This window comes from Stegostoma tigrinum, chromosome 2, assembly GCF_030684315.1.
Source record: "Stegostoma tigrinum isolate sSteTig4 chromosome 2, sSteTig4.hap1, whole genome shotgun sequence".
In the NCBI taxonomy this organism is placed as follows: domain Eukaryota; kingdom Metazoa; phylum Chordata; class Chondrichthyes; order Orectolobiformes; family Stegostomatidae; genus Stegostoma; species Stegostoma tigrinum.
Genome location: NC_081355.1, coordinates 8,568,646 through 8,593,964, shown reverse-complemented (window position 1 = coordinate 8,593,964; position 25,319 = coordinate 8,568,646). Strand labels below are relative to the sequence as shown.

The following is a 25,319-nucleotide window of genomic DNA, read 5'->3' as shown; positions in this document are numbered from 1 at the left end:
GTGAAAGACTGCATGACATTATTTCAAAGAACAGGGGAGTTCTCCCTAATGTCTTGATCCAAACTTAACCCCTAACCAATTTCATCAAAGCATGGTATCTGGTCGTTATCACATTGGTGTTTGCATGACCTTCCTGTGAACAAATTATTTGGTGTGTTTGCTACAATTTAAGAGTGACTAGACTTTAATTTGTAAACAAAGCTTTTCACTGTACTTCAAAGCATGTGACAATAAATCAATCAATAGAATTGGAAAGGAGTGTTCTGCTGACAGTCACCACCCTCTTCGAACCCTGTCCTCCGATCTCTGAGCTTCACCCCTCCCCTAACACTTGCCTGTGACCCCCTTGCCATGACCCAGTCTCGCACTAATCCTTTCGAGGGCACCCATGATAAAACCTGGTGAAGATCCAACCATATTATCATCAACAGCCACCACTCTCAGTGATGCACTAATACTAGAGAGCTATGGGCTCACATCTCTAGAGTATTTCCTTGGATGGGGTGCCCAGTGAATGCAGTGCAGCAATAAATTGGCCCCCATTTAGTCGGGAGCCTCGGCAGCACAGTTCCTACTGCCAATTAGGTACAGTTCTCTTGGAACTACTGGAGATCAGGTAGGTGCGAGGGGGCTTGGTGTTACCAGTTTTGTAGTGGGCATCAGGCCACCTTCGTTAAATTCAAATCCACCACCTCAGTATCAGTTATACTGTAACTTTTTCTACAGTACAGGTTTTATAGATTTGGTTCACCTGCACATCTGCTAATGTGGTATACTGCATCTGCTGTTCTCGTTGTGGCCTCCTCTACATCGGGGAAACCAAGCAGAGGCTTAGGGACCGCTTTCTAGAACACCTATGCTCAGTTCACCCTAAACAACTGCACCTCCCATTTGCAAACCATTTTAACTCCCCCTCCCATTCCTCAGATGACATGTCCATCCTGCGCCTCCTGCAGTGCCACAATGATGCCACCCGAAGGTTGCAGGAACAGCAACTCATATTCCGTTTGGGAACTCTGCAGCCCAAAGGTATCAATGTGGACTTCACCAGCTTCAAAATCTCCCTTCCTGCACCACATCCCAAAACCAGCCCAGCTCATCACCGCCTCCCAACCTGTCCTTCCTCCCACCTATCCCCTTCTCCCACCTCAAGCCTCACCCCCATCTCCTACCTACTAACCTCATCCCACCCCCTTGACCTGTACATCCTCCATGGACTGACCTATCTCCTCCCTACCTCCCCACCTACACTCGTCTTTACTTGCTCCATCCCCACCTCTTTGACCTTTTTGTCTCCTCTCCATCTATTTTCCCCTCTATCCATCTTCTATCCGCCTTCCCCTCTCTCCCTATTTATTTCAGAACCCCTTCCCCTCCCCCATTTCTGAAGAAGGGTCTAGGCTCAAAATGCCAGCCTTCCTGCTCCTCTGATGCTGCTTGGCCTGCTGTGTTCATCCAGCTGTATACCTTGTATACCCCTTTATAGACTTGGTGTTGTGCTTTCTTTCGAAGGATAGTGAGATGTGAGTTCCTCTTTTAGGCCAGTGTCCTGGAGGGCTGGCAGTAGAGCAGTATTTATTGTTATGACGTGAAGGTGCTGGTGTTGGGCTGGGGTGTACGAGGTCAAAAATCACATGACACCAGGTTATAGTCCAACAGGTTTACTTGAAGACATTTATTGTTATTAAGATCCTGTCTCTGAATCTCCCATTTTGCCTGACCCATGGTGACCCTCAATTTAAACTCACCACTTAGCATCTATTTCTAATGAGACGGGAGGGGCCCTATGGTCTTTTATTTCCTGTTGTTTAGCAAGCTGAGTTCACTCTTCTGACAAAACAGAGCAGTGTGGTTGTGAAATATACAGTGACAGAAAATAAAGAACAAGTTTGAAATATTCACCAATGTGTGGGGATCAGGAGGAAATTGGAGCTGGATCAAAGATCAGTCATAAACCAGTTGAATGAACAAGTAGATTAAGTAGCCATGAAGCCTACTCCTTTTATTTCTCATGCTCTTATGACCTATGTTTTTATTAAGCATTAGAAAGATTAATAAAATAAACATAGCATAGGTTTTAATTCATGATGTGGAAACAAATTACAAAACATCATCTTGTCTTTAGTTTCATTTTGATGTTGATTTTTTTGTTGTTTAATACCAGATAATTTTCTTATTATGCATACTTGTCAGACTTATCTCTCTTGTGTAATTGCATTCACTGTAACCTGAAACCAGTGTCCAGGCTACATTTTCAAGAGTTGGTGCGACGCTGTGAAAAAAAATTCATGGCTCAAAACAAATAGAAGCCATTTCTTTACAGCCTAGCTGTGTGGGCACTCTTTGAAGATAACAGTTTGCTGTTACTTTACTCGTTCTTCTCTGTTCTGCAGCTCTGACAATAGGCCCTTTGTGAGCTGATTCTGAAAATACATAACAAGTGGTACATTCCTGTCTGAATATTAATATGCTCTTGCATTAAAATTTTATATTGGGAAGCTAGAGTAGTCCTGTCCAATAGGCTTTTGTGTAAGGCAATGAACTATTATAACACTTACTGATCAATTTTAACACTTTGAAGATTCCAAGCAATTTTTTTTATTTAACAGTGTTTCCTGTTTTGAACAAATATTTCCACTATGCTTTGCTAGGGATACATCCATCCCTACCCATGCAATGTAGATCATAACAATCTACAATGCGGAAACAGATCACTCAACCCAACTGCTCTAGACCTAAAGTTAAGATGGACATACGGCCGCGCTCTCATTTAAGAGAGTTGGTTTAACCTGAGACGTTACTATGCCTCAGGCAAGGGAGGAGGTGAGAAGAAGAGTCCTTAATAGTAACCTCAGCCGATGCAGGAATTAAATCCATGCTGTCAACATCACTCTGCATTACGAATCAGCCATCCAGTCAACTGAGCTAACCAACTCCCTTTCTATGCCAGTATTCCACTGGAGTTCTCTTTCTTCTCTAATTTCTTCTCCCAACCCTCTCTCTATTCCCAGCTCCCTCATTTTTGTACCAAGCTTCCCCTAAAATGTGGTAGAGTTATCTGTTTTGACTATTCCTGTTAGCGCTGAGTTTTAAGTGCTCTATTGTGTAAAGAAATTTCTGAATTTTTTCACTTGATCTATTAATAGCTATCTTATATTTATGCCTTACTGCAGCAGAAGAAGGGTTAATTAAATGAGGTGGTGGATTGTTGCCAATGCTTTTGGAGCCATATAGAACCATATCAAGCCTTGTTTTGAGAGGACATAAAAAAGTTGAGGAAGGGAAATAATAAAAGAAATAAAGAATGTACTGTGCAGTATATATTTTCTTGCAAAAACAAGAAACCCATTGTCATTTAACTCATTAACTGCACATGGTATTATGAGCTCACGAGCTACTGTTCGTCTCACATGCAGTATGCACAGCCGCAATGAAGATGCAGTCTGGAGTCTTCTGAGAACCAGACAAATTCCCCCTGGAATGAAGCCAACATCAGATTTTTTAGCAGGGAATGAATCCATTTGTGATTTTTGTTTTTAGTAGCTGTTTTCTTGATGTTCAGATTGTATTGCATTTACTGACCAGTTTGCTAACCATTGAGTCATTTACTGATGGATGGCAATGGCAATCGATTATACATCTTTCTCTGACAGCTGTAAATTAGGCCTGTTCACCACATCCATGCTTAAAGAGGTTTTAAAGTAAATCTATTCTGTCAGGTGTCCAGGAGGGAAAGAGGTAAGGATATCAGTCAGGCCCTCTGATGTCTGTTGTGCTGAATACTCCCGATCAATAGTTAGATTCTGCAGATTTGTTCACCCTGCTAATTAATATACAAAATAATAGATGCCTGACCAAAGGTCGGATGGTAAAGGATGAGTCATAGAATCATAGAGTCCTACAGCATGGAGTCAGGCCCTTTGGCCCAAACGAGTCCATGCCGACCAAAATATCTTTCCACGCTAACTCCATTACCCTGCATTTGGCCCATATTCTTCTCAACCTTTTCTATCCATGTATTTGTCTAAATACTTTTTAAATGTTGTTAATGTACCTGCCTCAGCCACTTCGTCTGGCAGCGCATTCCATATGTGTACCACTCTCTGTTAAAAAAAGTTGTCCCTCACATTCCCATGTATTCTTTCCCCTCTTACCTTAAACTGATGCCCTGTAGTCCTTGATTCCCCAACCCCGGGAAAAAGACTGAGATGTTGTGAGCTGTGAGAATAATTTATACAACCAGCTGAAAACAGCAATTATGATATTGAGTGTAAAATTCAATCCTTGCTTTCAGCAGAAAAATTGGACTTTGTAAATGTACTGCAGCCTTGGTCTAGGCATTTCACGTTTGTGGTTAACAAGTGAGGCAGTCTCTGCTCACTCTTGTTTCTTATCTGCTTATTGCCATATGCTGTCCATGAGATTATTGATTTATTTTAAGTCTTGCTGTACTCTTGATTTGGATAGTGATGTCACTTGAAATCTTTACGTAAAGTACACAAGATTGGGAATTCAGGCACAAAATTAATTAATGAGAAGTGCAAATAATTAAATCTCGAAATTTGTCAGATAGAGCACCTGAATTAGGGAGAACTGCACAGCTTGTGGAAAATAAAGAAGCAAGTAGAAACAGTACAGCTAATTGTTTCTACGGTTTGAAGTTGCCATTTCTACTCATCTATTTTATTTTGTATGCACGTACTTCTTGTTAAGAGGATTTACCTCCTGTTGCTACGTTGTTATATTACCTTTAAGGTTAACATTTGACTTTGTAACTTTTTTGCAAAGTCATTTATAATTGAATTGCTCTTTGCAAACAGTGGTGTTGCAAATCATTTAAAACTGTTTTGCGAGAAACTTTATCTGGCACTTTTTCTTAACGCCGTTGGCATATTTACGCTGTCCCTGCTTGCTTCAGACGACTGTCAGTAAAGAATCAGGAAAATGGCCATAGCAGCAACATTTCATTTTATTTTTGTGGGTGTTGCTGAAATCCAGCATTTGTTGCCCATCCTTCTTTGCCCTTGAGAACATGGTGGTGCTGAGCTACTTCCTTGAATTGCTGTAGTCCATGTGCTTGAGGTAGGGTCCAGAAGAGATTTACCATCATGTCGCCAGTTTGAATTATAAAGAAAGGCTGAATAGCCTGGGACCATTTTTCACTGGAGCGTAGGAAGTAGAGAGGTGATCTTATAAAATAGAGGGGTGTAGATAAAGTTAACGGTAGATGTCTTTTGCTTAGGATGGTGGATTTCAAGACTGGGCACATTTTAGTGTGAGAAGAGAAAGATTTAAAAAAGACATGAGGGTCAAATTTTTTACACAGGGGGTGGTTTGTGTGTGGTGCGAACTTGCAGAGGAAGTGGTGGATGTGGATACGGATACAATTATAACGTTTTGAAGACATTTGGAAAAGTACGTGAATAGGAAAGATTTGGAGGGAAATGAACCAGGAGCAGGCACGTGGGACTGGTTTGGTTTAGGATTGTGGTCGGCATGAACTGGTTGGACAGAAGGGTTTGTTTTCGTGCTGTATGACTCTGTGATACACCACTGGTGACATCAATTTGTAGTACGGGCATGTGGTTATCAGCATGCTGACTTACCATGAGCATTGATACTGAATTTATCTTTATAGAAAATGGAGCAATGCGATGAAATATAATGGACCAAAATCATCAATTGAAACAGAACTGTAGAAACCTGCCCCAACTTACACACATTAGAGGCAAAATGATCAAGAATTTACAGTTGGACAGCATTGTTTAAAAGTTTCAATACTTCTGGATGAAGAAACATCTCCATAGGGTGATTGGTTATGGCATGGTTAGTACTGACAGGGGCCACTTAAACTGCAGCTTTTTGGAAACATTGGTGTCATTGTGTTCCCAACTTTCATAGTGGCTATGAAGACTTTACTGGCTACTTTTGGCTGTACTATGTTTTCTTGCCTTGCAAAACAGTTCTTCAAATTGCTTCCTTTGATTTGATATTTGGTTTTGACAGTGCAGGACACAGTAATTAATAATTTTACTTCAGAAAGAAAAACATTATTTTGATAGAAGAAGTATACTGCACCAAATGTATCTGAAGGTTTGGGGATTTCCCAATTTCAAAATATTGTTTTTCCAAAAAAGGCAGTGCTGACATGATTGTTTATGGTGAGAAAAATGTGTTCCAAACTGTTTAGAAGCAATTTGATGTGCTGAGTTCCACATGAGTAGCTCAGCTATTTAGAGGAAGAATGCTCATTTATAGAAGACATTGTCACATTCTTCACAAACATTCCAAAACACTTGTGCTGTGAAATCACTATGGTTATGTTGACAAGCAGCAACCATTTTATAAACAGCAACGTTCTGCAGACAGTAATGATATAGCCAATCAGTTAATCTACAGGAGCACTGGTTGGTGGAGGGAGGTTGGACTCTTTGCTGGAACAGTGGCAATGGAATCTTCAGAGATTCCAGGAAATATTGGAATGTGCAGTTACACAGCACTATCGACAACAAAAACAAAGTTGCTGGAAAAAATCAGCAGGTCTGGCAGCAGCTGTGGAGGAGAAAACAAAGTTAACATTTCGGGTCCAGTGACCCTTCCTCAGAACTGGAAGGGTCCACAGTTCTTTTGTTTTTTATTTAGCAATATCAACAATATCAGCTAAGGTTATCAGTTCAAAACTACAATCTAGGTAGAATGAATTGGGGCAGGGGACCACTTCAGATCTTGTGCTTTGGGAAGCCTGCACTGTTACCACAGACACCTGCAGTGACTTGGAGACTTTTGTTTGCAGATTGGAAGGAAGAGCTGGAGAGCCAAGCTTTTGTGATAGCTTGAGGAGTGCCCATACAGTATAATTGTCCCTGGCCCTGCAGCTCTCCTAAGGATGGCTCTGGGGACTGGAATACTAACAACTGAGATAAGACAGCAGTCACTCTAAGTGCGTAAACTATGTATGTAATTACTGAAATATTAACTGCTACGTGATACCTATATGCTTTTTCACCTATCCAGTTGGGACAACTATGTGTTAACTGCAGTTAAGTATGAAAGGAGTAGATATGGACAGAAGTCAGAGCTAGGTTCTTTACTCAGAGAGTGGTAAGGACATGGAATGCTCTGCCTAGAACAGTAGTAGACTCGCCAGCTTTAAGGGCATTGAAATGGTCATTGGATAAACATATGTATGATAATGAAATAGCTTAGGTTAGATGGACTTCAAATTGGTTTCACAGGTCGGCGTAACATTGAGGGCTGAACGGCCTGTACTGCGCTGTAATGTTCTATGTTCTCTAACCAATGTACAGTAAGCAAACTTCTGGTTTTCTAAATTGGGATGGTGTTAATTGATAACAGTCTTCTAAACTCATCTGCAACTCAACAATTCTAATGTATTTCACATCTCGCACATTAAACAAACTTTGAATTTCTGTTACACCAAGTATTGCAAAGTTTCATAATCTCCATGCATTTCAAAACCCTGATGCTCTGTGTGTGAACTTGACTAGATGTGAAACATGTGAGCACTTAGGAGCTGCATGTTGATCAGGTACCATTTGGAATCTCAATGCTTTGGATTTGTCCATCCGACATAAATGGGAAAGACTGTTGCGGGAAAGAAAACAAGGATGGAAATGGTGCTGAAGAAATTCATTGGAATGGTGAAGGAGGTGTGTTGTTCCTGTATTTATTGACACAATTACCCTGCATTGCCATATTTAACAGTAGCACTTCTCTTAGTCCACTCAATATTCTGAGCAGTTCCAAACATTAGCAAATAATAATTTATTCAACTCTTAGAATTTAGATTGATCTGCAAACCTAATTCTTTCAATTTAGAGAAGCTCTTAAAGATTTAGAGGACATTTTTTGAAGAATAATGAGATTCCCTATTTTGAGGAATATTTGTAATGCAGAGAAATAGCAAAGTTCAGGTGATCATCTTGGGGATTTCCTGACAACCAGGGATCTCAGGCAAGCTCTTTTATACTGAAATCTGCAATTTCACAGGAAGTGATTGACTTTTAGCACAAAAATCCAGTGCTGGCGCAAGATAGCATTGTTCATCACATTACACCAACATGAATCACAGTGGTAACCTTTCTGAGTCAGTTGTTTGTACACATGCATATTTATTCAAATTGGAATCTCACTGGCTTTTCTCAGGCCTGTAAAGGCAGCTGATATTGGGTGTAATCTTCCAGGCCCAGAGACGGTGACCCTGAAAGCCCAAAGTATATGTATTTAAGCAGAACAGTGACAGAGTTCTGGTCTGCCACTTTTCCACCCCACTACTAATTGACCCCCTTAAATGATCATTTAACAATGACTTAAGGGCTGCTTCCTGCCCCTGGTCAACTACTTCAACAGCAGGCAGGACAAGAAACAATAGTCGACCTGATGCTGAACTAATGTAGGGGTAACCTGCCAGCTTGGGCGTTAGAGTCACCAAACTGCACTAATTTGTGCATGATTGAGAGATTTAACTTCAGACAGAGATTGGCTGTTGACCACCCTTTGCCCTTGTTTATGACTCCTGCTCCCTCTCTTCATATCCCACACATCAGAACATCCCTCCACCTAGAATGGCACTTAGCTTTCCCTTGAGCAATCCTTTCTGCTGTGTAGCAGCCAGGGACTCTGTCATGGTGTCACCCAGTTGTGGAATTGAAGGCCTCTGATTGGCCAGAATCTCCAAGAGGGCAGATCTTTTTCATGTGAATTTCTAATTCCAGTAGGAAGCCTTCCAGCAGCCAGTCAGTTACCTGATTGGCAAATGACCCAGCAAGGTTTCTGCTTTAGTAGAAAATTTAGCCTCCTGGGAATGCTCTAATTTTCAGATTTGGCTTGAAAATGGAAAGATATCCCAATAGTTCTTAAATTTACAAGGAAGAGAGGGCTTCTTCATCAATCCAGGAAACCTTCAGCTTTATGTCCTGTAATTATATGATTCAGGTATAGTGTTACATTTAATCCTAGAACCAGTAGCAGCAATAATTTTAATAGCATTTGATGCAAAATGGTTATTACGACTTTTGCTGGAAGGCTCTTGGAACAATGCCAAGGCATTTACAAGAATGAGCACTAAGCAAGAATGAGTTAACTGAGCACTGCAAAGTTTTAACTCCACAGCATATGTGTGTTTTAGGAAAATGCTTTCCCTCCACTTGAAAGGCATGGCTCCCTGCCATATGGAGAATGGTCTACCAGAGACCATTTCCAGGCAGCAGGTAAGTTTCTGAGGAGTTGGCAGAAGTTGAGGACAGAGGCAGATGATCAGGAACACTGGGATGGTGGTCTGTCAGAGAGTACCAGAGGGGAAAGCAGATTAGCTTGGCATGTGGGCAAAAGCATTCAAACTCCTCCTGGCCCAGAAGCAATGGTGCAAAGAGGCCTTACTCTCCTATTCAGCAGTCTGTGTCTCCCTTTGGCTGTTAGAAGAGCATTTTGAGTTTAACTAGGAAGTGGCTGTTTCGTTAAAAACCTACAGGTCAAGAAACCTCTCTATTCTTCTCAATGCCTTTTCCATTCTGAGATTTGATGATTGACCAGTGCAAGACATATTTCTGGGTCTTCACACAGATGAATAGTTTCAGCCCTTGATTTCACCCTTGCCCTTCATCCTCATCATTGCATTGTGTCCTTCTTTGCCTAAACTTTCATCCATTACATTTAATCTTTGCAAAGCATAATGCCAATCTTGTCGCACCTACATAACATGACCACAATGTGACTATTACTGCAAATCTCTAATGGGGTTTTTCTCCTCATGATCAACTTGATTAAATTCCACTCTTTTCATGTTTCTCATTTTCATGAAATGATCTAAATCCCCTTTAAAATAATTTATATTCTCTGATTCAGCAGTAGATTGTTACAGAGAGCAGCTGCCTAAAGAACATTTTCTGTCCTCACCTGAATCATAATCAGCCTTCATCACTTCTCTTTTCTCCTCTGCTGGTTCAAGGCCCTCTCAATAATCATTATTCTTATTTAGCCAATTTCCAACAAACATCAATGGGATCATAATTCTCTTTTGAAGTCCAATTTTTTCATGTATATTTTGTTGTTGATCAAACTTCCTACTTTTTATCACCAGATGAGAAACACAAGAACAGGAGGAGGCCATTTAGCCCTTCAAGCCTGCTTCTCCAATCAGTTAGATCATGGCTGATCATCTGTATCAACACTACTTTCTCACAGTAGCTTCATATCTCTTGATTTCATTAATCTCTAGTAATATATCAAATTCTGCCTTGGACCTGCAGAATGATGGAGCTTTCTCAGCATTGGAGTGGAGAACTTCAAAGATTCACCACCCTCTGAGTTAGGACATTTCTCACCATCTCAGTTTTAAATGATCTGCTTTTTATCCTGAGGTTATACCCCCTTGTCCTAGACTGACCAGCCAGGGAAAATCTATCAACTTTGCATGTGTTGTTACAGTTTTGTAACTTTCAATGAGATCACCTCTCATTCTTTGAAAGCCTAGCACAATCTCCTCAATCTCTCCTCTAAGGCATTTCTGCCGTTATAGGATTTAGCCTGGTGAATTTCAGTTGCACTCACTCTAAACAAGTACACCCTCACCTAGATAAGAAGACCAGCTTGACTTTGTACTAGTGTGGAAAAATAACTTCTTAATGTTGTTAAGCAGACTTTTGAAATTAGATAAATAGTTGAAGGAGAAAAAGTTGCAGGATTATGTGCCAAGAAAGTTGGACTAACTAGATTCCCGTTCAAAAAAGCTGATGCATACTTATTGGGTTGAATGGCCCTCATCAGTGCTACGCATGTCTATTATGCGTAACCTTTACCATCGGCTTATTGAACTGCATAGTACATCTTTAATTCTGCTTCATTTTACTCCAAAGTCAACTTTTAACCATTTTTTGTGGTTAACATTAGTGCAAACAGCTTGACATCCTTTTTAAATCTGGATTTAAACTTTAATCAGTTTTCCCTTTTCACATTTGTGAGAGTCATCCTTTTTTATTGCATTTGTTCATGGGGCGTAAGTATTGCTGGCAAGACACAGTATTTATTGTCCAGCCGTAATTGTACCACTTGAAGCATTGCAGTCCATGTGCACTTGTTATTGTGTACAATCTTCAAATTATAACCTTAACAATCTTAATTACAATCTTAAAAATCCGCATTTTTAATTACAAGGCAGCAAGTACAGAAACGATCTGTTATGTATTTAAAACTCTAAAGTAATTAAAGAATGTGGGAACAAAAGAAACCTGGTGTCCACATTGTTATATGGTAATTTTAAGAAATTGCACACCTCCCACAACATCTATGCCATAACTTTAGTGTCTCCAAGAATATGAACGAAGAACTCTGTGAAGAGGACAATGTCATAGCATTATTCTGAAATGGAAATTAGTAGTTCATATTTTGTTGTCCAAGCTGTATAGAACTCATTAGAGTAAATGAACTTTTGATGTATGAAAGGGGAACCAGTTTTAAAGCCATAGTAATTTATGGCACAAGTGAACAACATTTGGCACATCAGTTTATGCAGCCTGTATATATTTACACAGCACTTTATGCAATAAAATGCTCCTAGCTGTTTCACAGGAAAGTTACCAAATAACATTAGACATGAAGCCTCTTGAGGAGATATTACATGAAAGACAACATGCTGTCATCATTGTTTCTCCTACCCCTTCCAATGGTTCAGTTTGTATTTTGCAGAACATACCACCTGCAATGTTACCTGTTGTTTCTCCCAATGTTTTCACTCCACTCTTGATCTTTGCCGCACAACTCTATTTAACCAACGATCACAGTGTTTAACTGTCAATTGAGATGTTTCTCAAAGCATATGCAATATGAATATACAGTAAAAATGAAAAAGTATTCACATTGCAAAAATAAGGTTATTTTAAGTGTATTGTTACATTGGAATTTTCCTCTGGATCATAAAACCATTAAATTTTTTTCTGTTCAAGAAGTTATAGTTTGTTACCATTGTAAGCATAATTTTAGTGTCTGAATACATTTGGTCATTCGAATGGCCATGTGATTGGCCCAATTGTTTCACAATTATGTATTCAGTGATGTTGTGATTATATTCTTTTGTTTTGTTGTTTCATTATAATTATTTGCATTAGTTGGTGAATTGTTCACTCATTGGAGAATATTTCTAAGAATGAACAGACTTGAAGCCTTCTCTAGGGAAAACAGATAATATGTTCCAAAGAAGGGCCACTGGACTCAAAATGTTAACTCTATTTTCTCTCCACACAAGCTGCCAGACCTACTGAGTTTCTCCAGCAATTTCTGCTTTTGTTTGATAGCATGTTTTTGTTTGGGAAGGTGGCAGTTGTTGAAAGATCTCGTATAATATCCAAAATTTTAGGAACACAGTTCAGTTTGTTTGTTACTACATATATTTAGGATTTATGTTGCTCCTGGTTCAGCAACAACTTAACTTTAAAATTCTCATCCTGGTTTTCCACTTCCCTTATGGCTCCATCCTTTCTGACTTCCATAATTTCCTTCAGCCCTACAATTCTCCAAAATATCTGTGCATCTGTAATTGTGGCATATTGCATATCCCTCATGTTATTGCCATGAGAACCAGCGAAGGATTTTTGCCTAAATATTAATCTCCAATTCCAGACGCTGGAATTGTTCCAATTCCCCATTTCACTATTAATGGCCTTTAGGCACCAAGGCCACATGTTGTGGAATTTTCACCTTGAACATCTCTCTCTTGCCTTTCCTTTGTCTTCCAAAATGCCTCCTAAACCCAAAGCTACCAGACTGAATTGCTGGTCGCCTGACCTAGTATTTAATTATACGATTTTCCAGTGGACTGTGCTTGGTAACACTCCCGTGAAGCTTTGTGAGACATCTTATTTTGTTAAAGTGCAATTTAAATGCACGTTTATGTTGTTTGTTACCCACGTGATGGGACTAAATGCTGCCTTGAATCAAGCTCTTAAACATACTGCAAAGTAAATCCTGTTTGGCTATCTGAGAGTTATTTAACTGAGAGCTAATTTTTCACTATTTTGGTACACAGAGAGTCTGTACAGTTTTATTTAGTGGTCTTTCTGTGAGAGCAGATGCACTCTAATTAAAACAAACTGATAGGACAAAGAGATTGTACTTCTAAGTATGTGGTTGAACCATGACTTTAGAGTAAGAAAAGAAACACTGTTTAGAAGAGAAAAGTAGGGCAAGTACTGGAACTTTCTAAAAACATAGAAATGCGCTCGAATATAGAGCAGTTCTTCATCATCTGGAATTGGAGATTAACGCTTAGGCAGAGACACTTCACTGATCCTGATGACAGTTAATAATATAGCATAGTATACCTATTTTTTCTTTTCTAGATGTTGGTTTATTTCCAGCAATTTTTTTTTATTTTCAGTGCAGTTAAATAATGTCTATTGTAAAGGGGACAACTTATATACCCAATTAAATGTCATTATACCAGTTCATTTGCAAAACCGTTAATATTTGTCATTGTAAATATTGGTAAAGAGAAGTAAGTTTCTAAGTTATCAATGCCAGTTAGTAAAGTCTTGACAAAGCAAAGAGAGGGATTACGTCTTTTTAGAAATAAAAGTGCAATCAAACAGTAGTTTTCACATGAGGGAGATGGCGATGCGGCGGTAAAGTCATCGGACAGGTACTATAAAGTTTAATGCTCTGAGGACATGGGCTGAAATCTTATCAAAGCAGCTAGTAGAATTTAAATTCAATTAATATATCCGGAATTATAAGTTGATCTCAAAAATGAAGCCTGTGGCTTCCTCTATGGCCCAGACACCAGCTCTAAATCCCAGGTCTCATTCCAGGACCAGGATCAGCTTCAGCTCATTTCACTCCAACGCCCCAAGACTGGTTTCACCTAATCACCCCCTCACTCTTCTAAAGTGGATACAAGCCCAGCTTGTTCAATCTATCCTCATAAGACAACCCACTCATTCCAGGCATCAGTCTGGTAAACGTCTGAACTGCCTCATCCCTAAACAAGGAAACTAAAACTGCAAGATAATAAAATGTGAGGCTGGATGAACACAGCAGGCCCAGCAGCATCTCAGGAGCACAAAAGCTGACGTTTCGGGCCTAGACCCTTCATCAGAGAGGGGGATGGGGTGAGGGAACTGGAATAAATAGGGAGAGAGGGGGAGGCGAACCGAAGATGGAGAGAAAAGAAGATAGGCGGAGAGGAGAGTATAGGTGAGGAGGTAGGGAGAGGATAGGTCAGTCCAGGGAAGACGGACAGGTCAAGGAGGTGGGATGAGGTTAGTAGGTAGGAGATGGAGGTGCGGCTTGGTGTGGGAGGAAGGGATGGGTGAGAGGAAGAACAGGTTAGGGAGGCAGAGACAGGTTGGACTGGTTTTGGGATGCAGTGGGTGGGGGGGAAGAGCTGGGCTGGTTGTGTGGTGCAATGGTGGGAGGGGACGAACTGGGCTGGTTTTGGGATGTGGTGGGGGAAGGGGAGATTTTGAAGCTGGTGAAGTCCACATTGATCCCATTGGGCTGCAGGGTTCCCAAGCGGAATATGAGTTGCTGTTCCTGCAACTTTCGGGTGGCATCATTGTGGCACTGCAGGAGGCGCATGATGGACATGTCATCTAAAGAATGGGAGGGGGAGTGGAAATGGTTTGCGACTGGGAGGTGCAGTTGTTTATTGAGAACCGAGCGGAGGTGTTCTGCAAAGCGGTCCCCAAGCTTCCGCTTGGTTTCCCCAATGTAGAGGAAGCCACACCGGGTACAGTGGATGCAGTATACCACGTTGGCAGATGTGCAGGTGAACCTCTGCTTAATGTGGGAAAGTCATCTTGGGGCCTGGGATGGGGTGAGGGAGGAGGTGTGGGGGCAACTGTAGCATTTCCTGCGGTTGCAGGGGAAGGTGCCGGGTGTGGTGGGGTTGGAGGGGAGTGTGGAACAGACAAGGCAGTCGCGGAGAGAGTGGTCTCTCCGGAAGGCAGACAAGGGTGGGGATGGAAAAATGTCTTGGGTGGTGGAGTCGGTTTGTAGATGGCGGAAGTGTCGGAGGATGATACGTTGTATCCGGAGGTTGGTAGGGTGGTGCGTGAGAATGAGGGGGATCCTCTTTGGGCGGTTGTGGCAGGGGCGGGGTGTGAGGGATGTGTTGTGGGAAATGCGAGAGATGCGGTCAAGGGCGTTCTCAACCACTGTGGGGGGGAAAGTTGCGGTCCTTGAAGAACTTGGACATCTGGGATGTGCGGGAGTGGAATGCCTCATCGTGGGGGCAGAGGCGGAGGAATTGGGAATAGGGGATGGAATTTTTGCAGGAGGGTGGGTGGGAGGAGGTGTATTCTAGGTAGCTGTGGGAGTCGGTGGGCTTGAAATGGACATCAGTAACAAGCTGGTTGCCTGAGATGGAGACTGAGAGGTCCAGGAAGGTGAGGGATGTGCTGGAGATGGCCCAGGTGAACTGAAGGTTGGGGTGGAAGGTGTTGGTGAAGTGGATGAACTGTTTGAGCTCCTCTGGGGAGCAAGAGGCGGCGCCGATACAGTCATCAATGTAACGGAGGAAGAGGTTTGGGGCCTGTGTAGGTGCGGAAGAAGGACTGTTCCACGCAACCTACAAAGAGGCAGGCATAGCTGGGGCCCATGTGGGTGCCCATGGCCACCCCCTTAGTCTGTAGGAAGTGGGAGACCGCACCTCCCAGTCGCAAACCATTTCCACTCCCCCTCCCATTCTTTAGATGACATGTCCATCATGGGCCTCCTGCAGTGCCACAATGATGCCACCCGAAGGTTGCAGGAACAGCAACTCATATTCCGCTTGGGAACCCTGCAGCCCAATGGTATCAATGTGGACTTCACCAGCTTCAAAATCTCCCCTTGCCCCACCGCATCCCAAAACCAGCCCAGTTCGTCCCCTCCCCTCACTGCACCACACAACCAGCCCAGCTCTTCCCCCCACCCACTGCATCCCAAAATCAGTCCAACCTGTCTCTGCCTCCCTAACCTGTTCTTCCTCTCACCAATCCCTTCCTCCCACACCAAGCCGCACCTCCATCTCCTACCTACTAACCTCATCCCACCTCCTTGACCTGTCCGTCTTTCCTGGACTGACCTATCCCCTCCCTACCTCCCCACCTATACTCTCCTCTCCACCTATCTTCTTTTCTCTCCATCTTCGGTCCGCCTCCCCCTCTCTCCCTATTTATTCCAGAACCCTCACCCCATCCCCCTCTCTGATGAAGGGTCTAGGCCTGAAACGTCAGCTTTTGTGCTCCTGAGATGCTGCTTGGCCTGCTGTGTTCATCCAGCCTCACATTTTATTATCTTGGATTCTCCAGCATCTGCAGTTCCCATTATCACTAAACTAAAACTACACATCATATTCGAGATGTGGTCTCATCAATGTAGAACTGGAGCATATCATTCTGATATGATTGCACAGAGGCCAGTATGCAGTCAGCAGGTCATCCTTTATTCACATATGCAAAGTACACTGGCTGTGGCCAGCCAGCTTGGAGTCAATCCCTGAAGTCAGGAGATTCTGAATCTCTTGTTTTTTTTCTCTTTTTAATGAAATAATTGCACTGAGGGCAGTATTCCATCTCCAAGTGATCCTTTATTTACATGTGCACAGTATACTGGCTGTGGCCAGCCAGCTTGGAGTCAGTCCCTGAAGTGAAGAGACTCCGGATCCCTTATTTTTTATATTAATTTCCTATTTATATCTGTCACTCAGGGCTCCCTGATTGGCCCAGTTTAACAGCCCCACTTAAGGATTCCATAGTCAATGAGATCCATCTGGTTCCAGTCACTACACATTCTTTCTTTGATATGCAAGTAAAGGTTCATTAGCTCTCTTAAGTATGGGCTATACCTATAGACGAACATTTTGTGACTCATCCACTAGAACAAATAAATTCTTCTGCACTCATTTCCATTTAAGTAATGGTTTACTTTTTCATCCTGTTACCAAAATGAACACCTTCACATTTTCCCACATTATACTCCAGATATTTGCCCACTTATTCTGTATTGATCTGCAGCTTCCTTATGTTTTCATCACAACATTTTTCCTACCAAGCTTGCTGTCATCAGTGAATTTACCAGACCTTTACTGTCCTCATCTAAGTTATTAATGTAAATTGTAAGAAGTTGAGGCCTCGGTATAGATGCCTTATATCCTGCCAATCAGAAAAAGATGCATGTATGCATTTTCACTGTTTTCTGTCAATTTTCCAGTCTTCTATCCATGTGGTTGTGTTATTATTCATAACATGTGTTCATAATTTCCACAATAACCTTTGATGTGACACCTTATCAAATGCCTTTTATAAACCCATATAGAGTATGTCTACAGGCTTGCCTTTATCCACAGTACATCACTCCTTTAACTGCAGTGAATTGGTTTAAAATGACTTCCCTTCGACAAAACCATGCTGTCTCAACGATTCCTTGGTGAATTCTCCATGCCAAACCCTCAGCCAATCAGATTTAACTTGTTGATCAACCCACACCAGTTTCTCATGCAGCATAAATTTTGGTCATTTTACAAATTTGGCATTCTTGTATCTGCCCTAATGAGTGTGCAATGAAGAGCTTTGACAGCATAAGATTTTTCAACAATAATCAAAAGTATATGTAGTGTATTTTACACAATATGCAACACAGAAAACAGGCCCTTTGGCCCAATTACAATCCTGGTATTAATACTCCTTAAGAGTCATCTCTTCTAACAATAACTAATATGACTACAAAATTTTAATACACAATGAATGCATACATGTATTCTTACAGAGTAAGTCAGCTCCATTGTAGTATGATTGAAAAGTTTGTACTAAATATTTTGTATTGAGTCATCAGAGCTGGTTTCAGTTTTGTTTTCTTGTCCCACAGGTCTGGTTGATTCTGTCCGTAACTTGTTTATTGAAACCGCAGCTATCTATTTTGAAATGGATGATAAAAGTGGCTTGAAGACCACCAATAATCTGCTGTTATATCTAACTGAAACCTTACATAACATGCTGACGCATACATCCAGTGTTGTCCGCTCTGCTTTGCAGGTAAGAACAGGCCCTGAGTGGCCATCTGTTTCCAGATTTTTATTAGTCCTAGATTTAGCTCATGTTTTTCTCCCCTTCAGTAATTTGTTTTGCTTGTTTTTTCTTGGGTTTTCTTAATAAGTAAAGGCATGGATACTATTTTCCCAGCTTATTGGACAATGGGCAAGAAATGCCAAATGTAGTTTGCCTTCGTTCATCTTCATTGCTGTGGGCCAGGGCATATCCCAATCATATTTTCCAGAATTCTTGATTAGAATCAAAGAGTTGATAGGATAAACCAACAGTATCAGGAGAGAACAATCCTTAGAATCTCAAATGTTGAACAAAATATCCATCAGAATTATTTTATGAAAACAAAGAATACAAGTAAATACTTGGTCCCAATGGGAAGGAACGGTGGCTCAGTGGTTAGCACTGCTGCCTCACAGTGCCAGCAACCCGAGTTCAGTTCCACCCTAGGACAACTATCTGTATGGAATTTGCTCATTCTCCCCCTGTCTGTTTGGGTTTCCTCCGGGTACTCTGGTTTCCTGCTACAGCCCAAAGATGTGCAGTTTAGGCAGATTGGCCATGCTACATTGCCCATAGTGTTCAGGGATGTGGGTTATAAGGGGATAGGTCTGAGTGGGATGCTCCAAAGATTGGTGTGGACTTGTTGAGTTGAAGGGCCTGTTTCCATGCTGTAAGGATTCTATGAAAACACAAAATGGGAGCCATCGTCCGTGTTTTATGTGAGGATCCCTCTGTGCCACAATGGAGAGAGTATTCGTTGATCGTTGGTTTGATTCCTGGATGACCTACGAAGAGTGATTGAGTAGAATGGGCCTGTACTCTTTGGAGTTTAGAAAAATCATTGGTTTGACCAGATTGTAATACCCAGCTTAATCTAGAATATGCATCTACTAAGGTAAAAGTTCCTGCCTGGGTACAGAGTAAGGTAAATGCCAGCATGGTACATCATCTGACGATCCTGCATCAACATACTCAAAGGTGGTGCATGAGGTGGAGCACTGGGAAGCTGTTTCCTGTTCTTACTTTTTGACTTACTGCAAGAGCCTGCAGTAGAATGCAAAAAACATTAGCTGATGCATCTACACCTTGTGCCTTACAGAAAATGCACACCTCCCACAAAAGAATACAGGAAAGAAAAAAGACATGTTCACAGAGGTTTGAATATACAGTGTTTTATGCAAATAGATGCTAAAAGGTCAGCACAGGATGTTGTCTGACATCATATCTTGAAATTATAAATTCAAACTCTCCAGCTCTGCCTTGAAAATATAGAAAAAAGAACAGAAACAAAGTGGGAAGAAATATCAAAAATATTACTTGTAATCTTAAACCAAATGCTTGCAATCCTGTTCAGGCTAACTGGCCATATTTCAGTGACAAAGTACAAAACAGTGTGGGGGTGATGAAGATGTATAGCCCAGTAATAATGCAGTGCTGAAGGGTGTATTGTTGTCATTATCTGAGTATGCTGAACTGCCACACATTCTTCAGCCAGTAACTTTCTAGCAATGAAAAGTGACATTATCGTTTTCCAATTACATCTGCTGGCTTTGAGCAATCAATATGTGGTGGGCTCATAACATCCATTCTTGGCCCCTCAAGAATTACATTCATTGGAAATAAGGGTACAAGCTACAGATTAATTCTATGAACATTGATATTTGATGTAAATGCTGCAGCAAGAATCTCTGTGGGATTATTCCAGTCTCCTATAATAATTGCATAAATGGTTGAAATTGGCTATTTATACCATTTCTTCTATTCTCCCACTTAATTTATGATGGGAACCAGCACAACCCCTTGGTAGATTGAAGGCCAGTATTTCTGCTTCAGTCTTTTAGGAAGGAAGTGGCACATGAAATAGTTGAATTCAGCCTCTTGTCCAGTCATGCTGCTGTACATGGGTCATGATTAACAGTAGCACAAACACATTTTGCTGGCAAAGGCTGCCTTCAGTGTGTTTCTATTTAAACTGCATAAATCCTAAATTAAAAATGAGTTTATTTAATGCTATTGTCCCATGTTGCAAATGGCTGTGTGATTTTAAAGTGGCAAGTATAGAATCATAGAATGCCTACAGTGCGAAAGCAGGTCATTTGGCCCATTAACTCCGCACCAACCCTCCGAAGAGCATGCCTCCCAGGACCCTGTCCACCTTATCCTTGTAGCATCACATTTCCCATGGCTAGTCCACCCAACCTACACATCCCTAGATACTATGGATAATTTAGCATAGCTAATCCACCTAACCTGCACATCTTTAGGCTGTGGGAGGTTAAAATTCAAGAAATTATGTGAGCCCAAATTCTCTGTGAAATAATTTGTAGGAATACATAAATTGTGTGTCACTCACTGTTCTGTTAATACTACAGCTGTCTTATATAGCCTGTGGCTTATGCAGGTGTGCAGACAGAAAAAGTGAATATTTACAAGAAACATGCAAATGCCACCTGGGGGGGCCTAAGGCTATTTTTATGGCTTGGTGAGTTATTCTCCTAGACACATACCTTACAACAGACATAGTGGTAGTATTTATGCCACCCAACATCTTTTGAAGTTGTTATCAGAGAACTTCCATCGTTCGTAAACAACCTTTAATTAATGTTTCCGTCTATTACATCTGCCCGAGAAAGATCCACCCTCACAAATCTTTTCATGCAATGAAATGATTGTTTCACCGTGTAAGGGTAAAAAGAACAAAGAAAATTCCTTTGTAACAAATGTATTTTGTGAGCAGCTTCCACAAAACTGCAATACCATGAGAAGCTGCAATGTTTCATATCTGTGGCGAATGGCTCTGCAACTACAGACTTTGCTCAGATGAGCTAAATTGTTAACAAGAGAGTTCAGTATGCTCCAAAGTAGTGATGCACACACAAGGTAATTGCACATTAGGGATTTATTTGGGATGAAGAACCATTGAGGTTTATCAGACAAAAGTACAAAACTCATCCATCATGTCTGTGCCTTCTCTCGTTAGAGACATTCAATACAAATTCCATTACCCCTTTTCCTCTCCGTCTTGATTCACCTTCTGTTTCAAGTGTCTAAGCATTGCTTCCTTAAAAGCTGCATTGGTCTGTGCTTCAAATTCTCTATGTGACAAATGATTCCATGCTCCAAGAACCCTTTGTTTCAAGATACTTTTCCCCTCATCTTTATGCTCACCTTCTTAAATCATTCTAAATTGGCAACTGCTCCCACGGCTGCCCATCATTGATTTTCCCAACCAATATAAGCAATATTTTGATTGGAACAAATCACTTTCTGTTTACAAATGTAAACAATTCACTGCATTAAAACACTTCATATAGTTTTTAAAACCACTAAGCCGTCTCCACTTGAGTAGAAATAATGCATGTGTTTTCATGACTGTTGACGTTTGTAAGACCATAAGACATAGGAGTAGAAGTAAGGCCATTCGGCCCCTCGAGTCCACTCTGCCATTTAATGATGGCTCTTGGGCATTTCAACTGCACTTCCCTGCACTCTCCCCATAGCCCTTGTTTCCTTGTGAGATCAAGAATTTATCAATCTCTGTCTTGAAGACATTTAACGTCCCGGCCTCCACTGCGCTCCATGGCCATGAATTCCACAGGCCCACCACTCTCTGGCTGAAGAAATGTCTCCACGTTTCCGTTTTAACTTTACCCCCTCTAATTCTAAGGCTGTGCTCACAGGTCCTAGTCTCCCCACCTAACGGAAACAACTTCCCAGCATCCACCCTTTCTAAGCCATACGTTATCTTGTACATTTCTATTAGATCTCCCCTCAACCTTCTAAACTCTAATGAATACAATCCCAGGATCCTCAGCCGTTCATTGTACGTTAAACGTACCATTCCAGGGATTATAATTTATCAGCTCTGGTGCCATCCTAGTGAATCTAAACTGAACATCACTTGTGGCTTTGTTGCCCTGATTGAACAATGTGGAACTAAAACTGACTGCAGCACAAACAGATAAACACATAATAATGATGAGAAGGAGAAGACCAGCTTTTTGATTGACCCTACCTCATATAGTCATGACATAACTGAACATCAGGATCCCGAATACTCCTCTATATCCGTACTCATCTTGGAGGCACAAAAGAAACAGTGAAAATCCCGTCTGATTCCTAAAAGTGATTACAGTGAGATCCAAAATACTGCAATGAGCAAAAGATAAATCATCCAGTACTCCATCTACCCTTTATTCATTGTGATGTAAATTTCTGCCCGTAACTTTCCAACTCCCTTTTTGAACACTTGCAGCAAACCTATACTCAACTGAACTAACTTAAGCCAATAACTCGATCCAAAGTCAATTATCCTTCGCAAAGAGAAAAATCTGTTATCCGACCTCTCCTTTGCTCAGTTACATACAGCTAATGTAAGTGACATGCATATTAATTGTAATTAATTGTATGCAATGAGCAATGAGCATAAACTGGAGAGTTGCATGAGTTTCTATGAATAGGTCCTGACATAAATAATGGCTGTTTCATTGGGAATTTACCTTTATTTGTTCGTGATATGATGCCTCTGGCTTGGCCAACATCAGCCTCGCCTTGAATTGGCATTCCAAAAATTTGAAACCCCAGGAATGGCGTCAGGACTCTCAGAATTGGAACTGTCTGCCATTTTTAAAGGATTCCAAGTCACCTCAACTTGGTGTGAAGATCTAGGGCTACACCTTAAAAACAAGGGACTGAATCTATTTCATTGAAATATCTGCAAATCTCTGATTTTTTTTGTTTTTAATCTGATTTTAATTAACTGTAAAACTTACAGCACTCATGAGAACTTTGTTTACTTGCCTTCTTATGAATCTTGGGTGCAGTGGACTCAACTTGCCATGATTGTCACACAATTTGCTAATTTCTGTTTGTAAATGTGATTGGGGAAATGCCATAAGCATGATTATGTTACAATAGAAATGTCAGTAACACACCATAAATTAACAATTAGCTAATTACGGATGGAAACATTTCCCCATCCAGAAAATACTATGAAATATGTTTGTTGCTGTCTTCTACTGACATTTTTCACCACCTACTGGGACTCATTTGTATCTCAAAAGAGCACACACTGCAAGATTCCTTTTCCTTTCTGTTTTCTCATTAAGGCTCAGAAGTCAGATGCAGGAGGGGACACCCAGGCTGCTGAGGAACTTCTGCTTATCAATAAACCCCTGACAGACTTAATTAGCCTGCTTATTCAACTGGTAAGAATTCATTTCATTTCTGGATTGAGGAAATGTTGGGGTTTGCTTAATCACAGTGATGCTGTTTTGCACTTTTTCACAGGTAGAGTGAACCACAATATTTATTGGTGGAATACCCTCAGGCCAGATAAATTAGTAAAAGCCATCTTAAACAACCTCAAAAGAATGTTTCTCAACATGTTTCAATTAATATCAAACTTAACACTAAAGGTGAGCCTAATATTGGTTCTGAATTATCAAAAGTCTGTACTGGTCTAAAGACTGTAGGGGAGAAAGAAAACCACATAAGGCAGTGTTGGCTCAGTACAGGGTTGATACTGCAAGTTACTTTGAAAAAGTATTCCAACACAGCTTTGGTATCATTGCTAGCAGCCTTCACTGTATCCAAGCAACAAGAAACCAATGTTCAGGATCTAGACTTCTGCATCACCAATGGCACAATTATTTTTTTTTAAACTTATGTATATATTTTTTATGAGCTACAAGTCATGTTGAAACAGGATCTAATCAGATTATTCTCTTTACCTGGGTCAAAATAATCATGAGATATTCAGTTTGTTAATTTTAGTAGCTTTTTGTTTTGCACCCCTTGAAACCGTAACATTTTTTAAAAAAAATCTAAGTATCAGCGCACAACAGTTTCTTTCCAGGACAATGGGATAATATCAGAGATATTTCTTTCCAGAGTTTCTTTCCAGCTTCATTTTTTGTGTCCCCATTTCGCAGGTAGCATCTCGCAGCCAGGGATTGCTCTACAATGTAAGCAGTCTGCTTGTACCTTGTCCAAATGGTCATTCTTCATTGAAGTTTTGACAAAGTCAAGGATGGAGGGAGGTTTTCCTCTCTACCACTTGGGCAAAGAGTAGCATTAGGGTACTGTCAAATAGGATAGTTGAATGTAGAATTCACATGGCATTTTAATGAATTGGTGATAAATCATGGAGGCTGCCTCAAGGGTATGCGCCACTCTCTATCCAATTTACCTAACTGCTCTCCATCTGCGCAATTCTTTATTCCCAAATGTGGAAATAATCATTCTACCCCAATAATTGCTAGAAAACAGTTCAGGCAGTGGAGAGGGGTGGGGATGGGCTAAAGGAAAAACATATCCTTCCAATCCTTTCTAAGTTATTATGAAGGCATTTGATAGTGGGTCGAGTGGAAGGACCTGTCAATCGCTTGCTCTGGAGCTGCTGACATAAATGACAATTCTGGACCATTACTCTTCCTGACTTCAGCGCAGATTAGCAATTAATTTCATGGATGCTTTGAACTGTGAGGCTCAGTGACACACAGGTTATGTTCAAATTTTCAAAGTAGATTTTACAGAGATAATAGTTGATGGTGTGAAACCATAGGTTAGTTTTTCTTAAATATTGTAATATTGAATCATGGTGTTCTAGATTCATCCCTGGCCAATTAAACATCTGTGACTATGGAACCTGCTTTGACAACCCTGACATATGTAATGTGAAGCAAATTCACATTTCATCATTTGTTTAAGATTTTCACATGCGGGTCCACACCTTTTCAGGAGTAGTCAATTTGCTGTTTTGAAAAAAAGCAGAAAATGCAGGAAAAACTCAGCAAGTCTGGCATCATCTGTACAGAGGGAAGGAGGTATGAATTAGAAATGCAAGCTCCTTTAAGGCTCAAATAGATAAGCTCCAGAGTTGATTGAGAGCTCACAATGCTCATTGAAAACATAAATAGAATTTGCTGGAAAATCTCAGCAATTCTGGCAACCCAACTGTGGAGAGAGATCAGAGTTAACGTTTCAGGTCCATTGACAGTTATTCAGAACTCATGGTAGCTAGGAAAATGTTGTTTTTTCATGCAGAACATAGTAGGAAGGGTGGGAGGGTTGCAGAATGAATAAATGATGGGTGGAGATACATTCTAAACAAAGAGAAGAACAGCTGGAGACACAAAAAAGTGGATAATGGTTAGCCTAGGAGAATGAGTAGCTCCTTTTGGAGACTGTTAGTGGCAAACAATGGGTAGTGTGTAATAGATGACCATGTGATAACAAGGCGACAGTTTTCTGGACTCAATATCAAGTTAAACAATTTAA

General features: G+C 40.9%; 1 protein-coding gene across 3 annotated transcripts in view; it reads left to right on the top strand.

The window, feature by feature from the left end:
• Nucleotides 1-25,319, top strand: part of ulk4 (unc-51 like kinase 4) — a 416,752-nt gene that overhangs the window by 306,641 nt on the left and 84,792 nt on the right. For all 3 annotated transcript variants that reach the window (XM_059652139.1, XM_048563177.2, XM_059652146.1), the window contains 2 exons: nt 17,860-18,026; nt 23,147-23,245. In XM_059652139.1, coding sequence (XP_059508122.1) covers nt 17,860-18,026; nt 23,147-23,245 — 266 coding nt within the window. The remainder of the gene's footprint in view (nt 1-17,859; nt 18,027-23,146; nt 23,246-25,319) is intronic.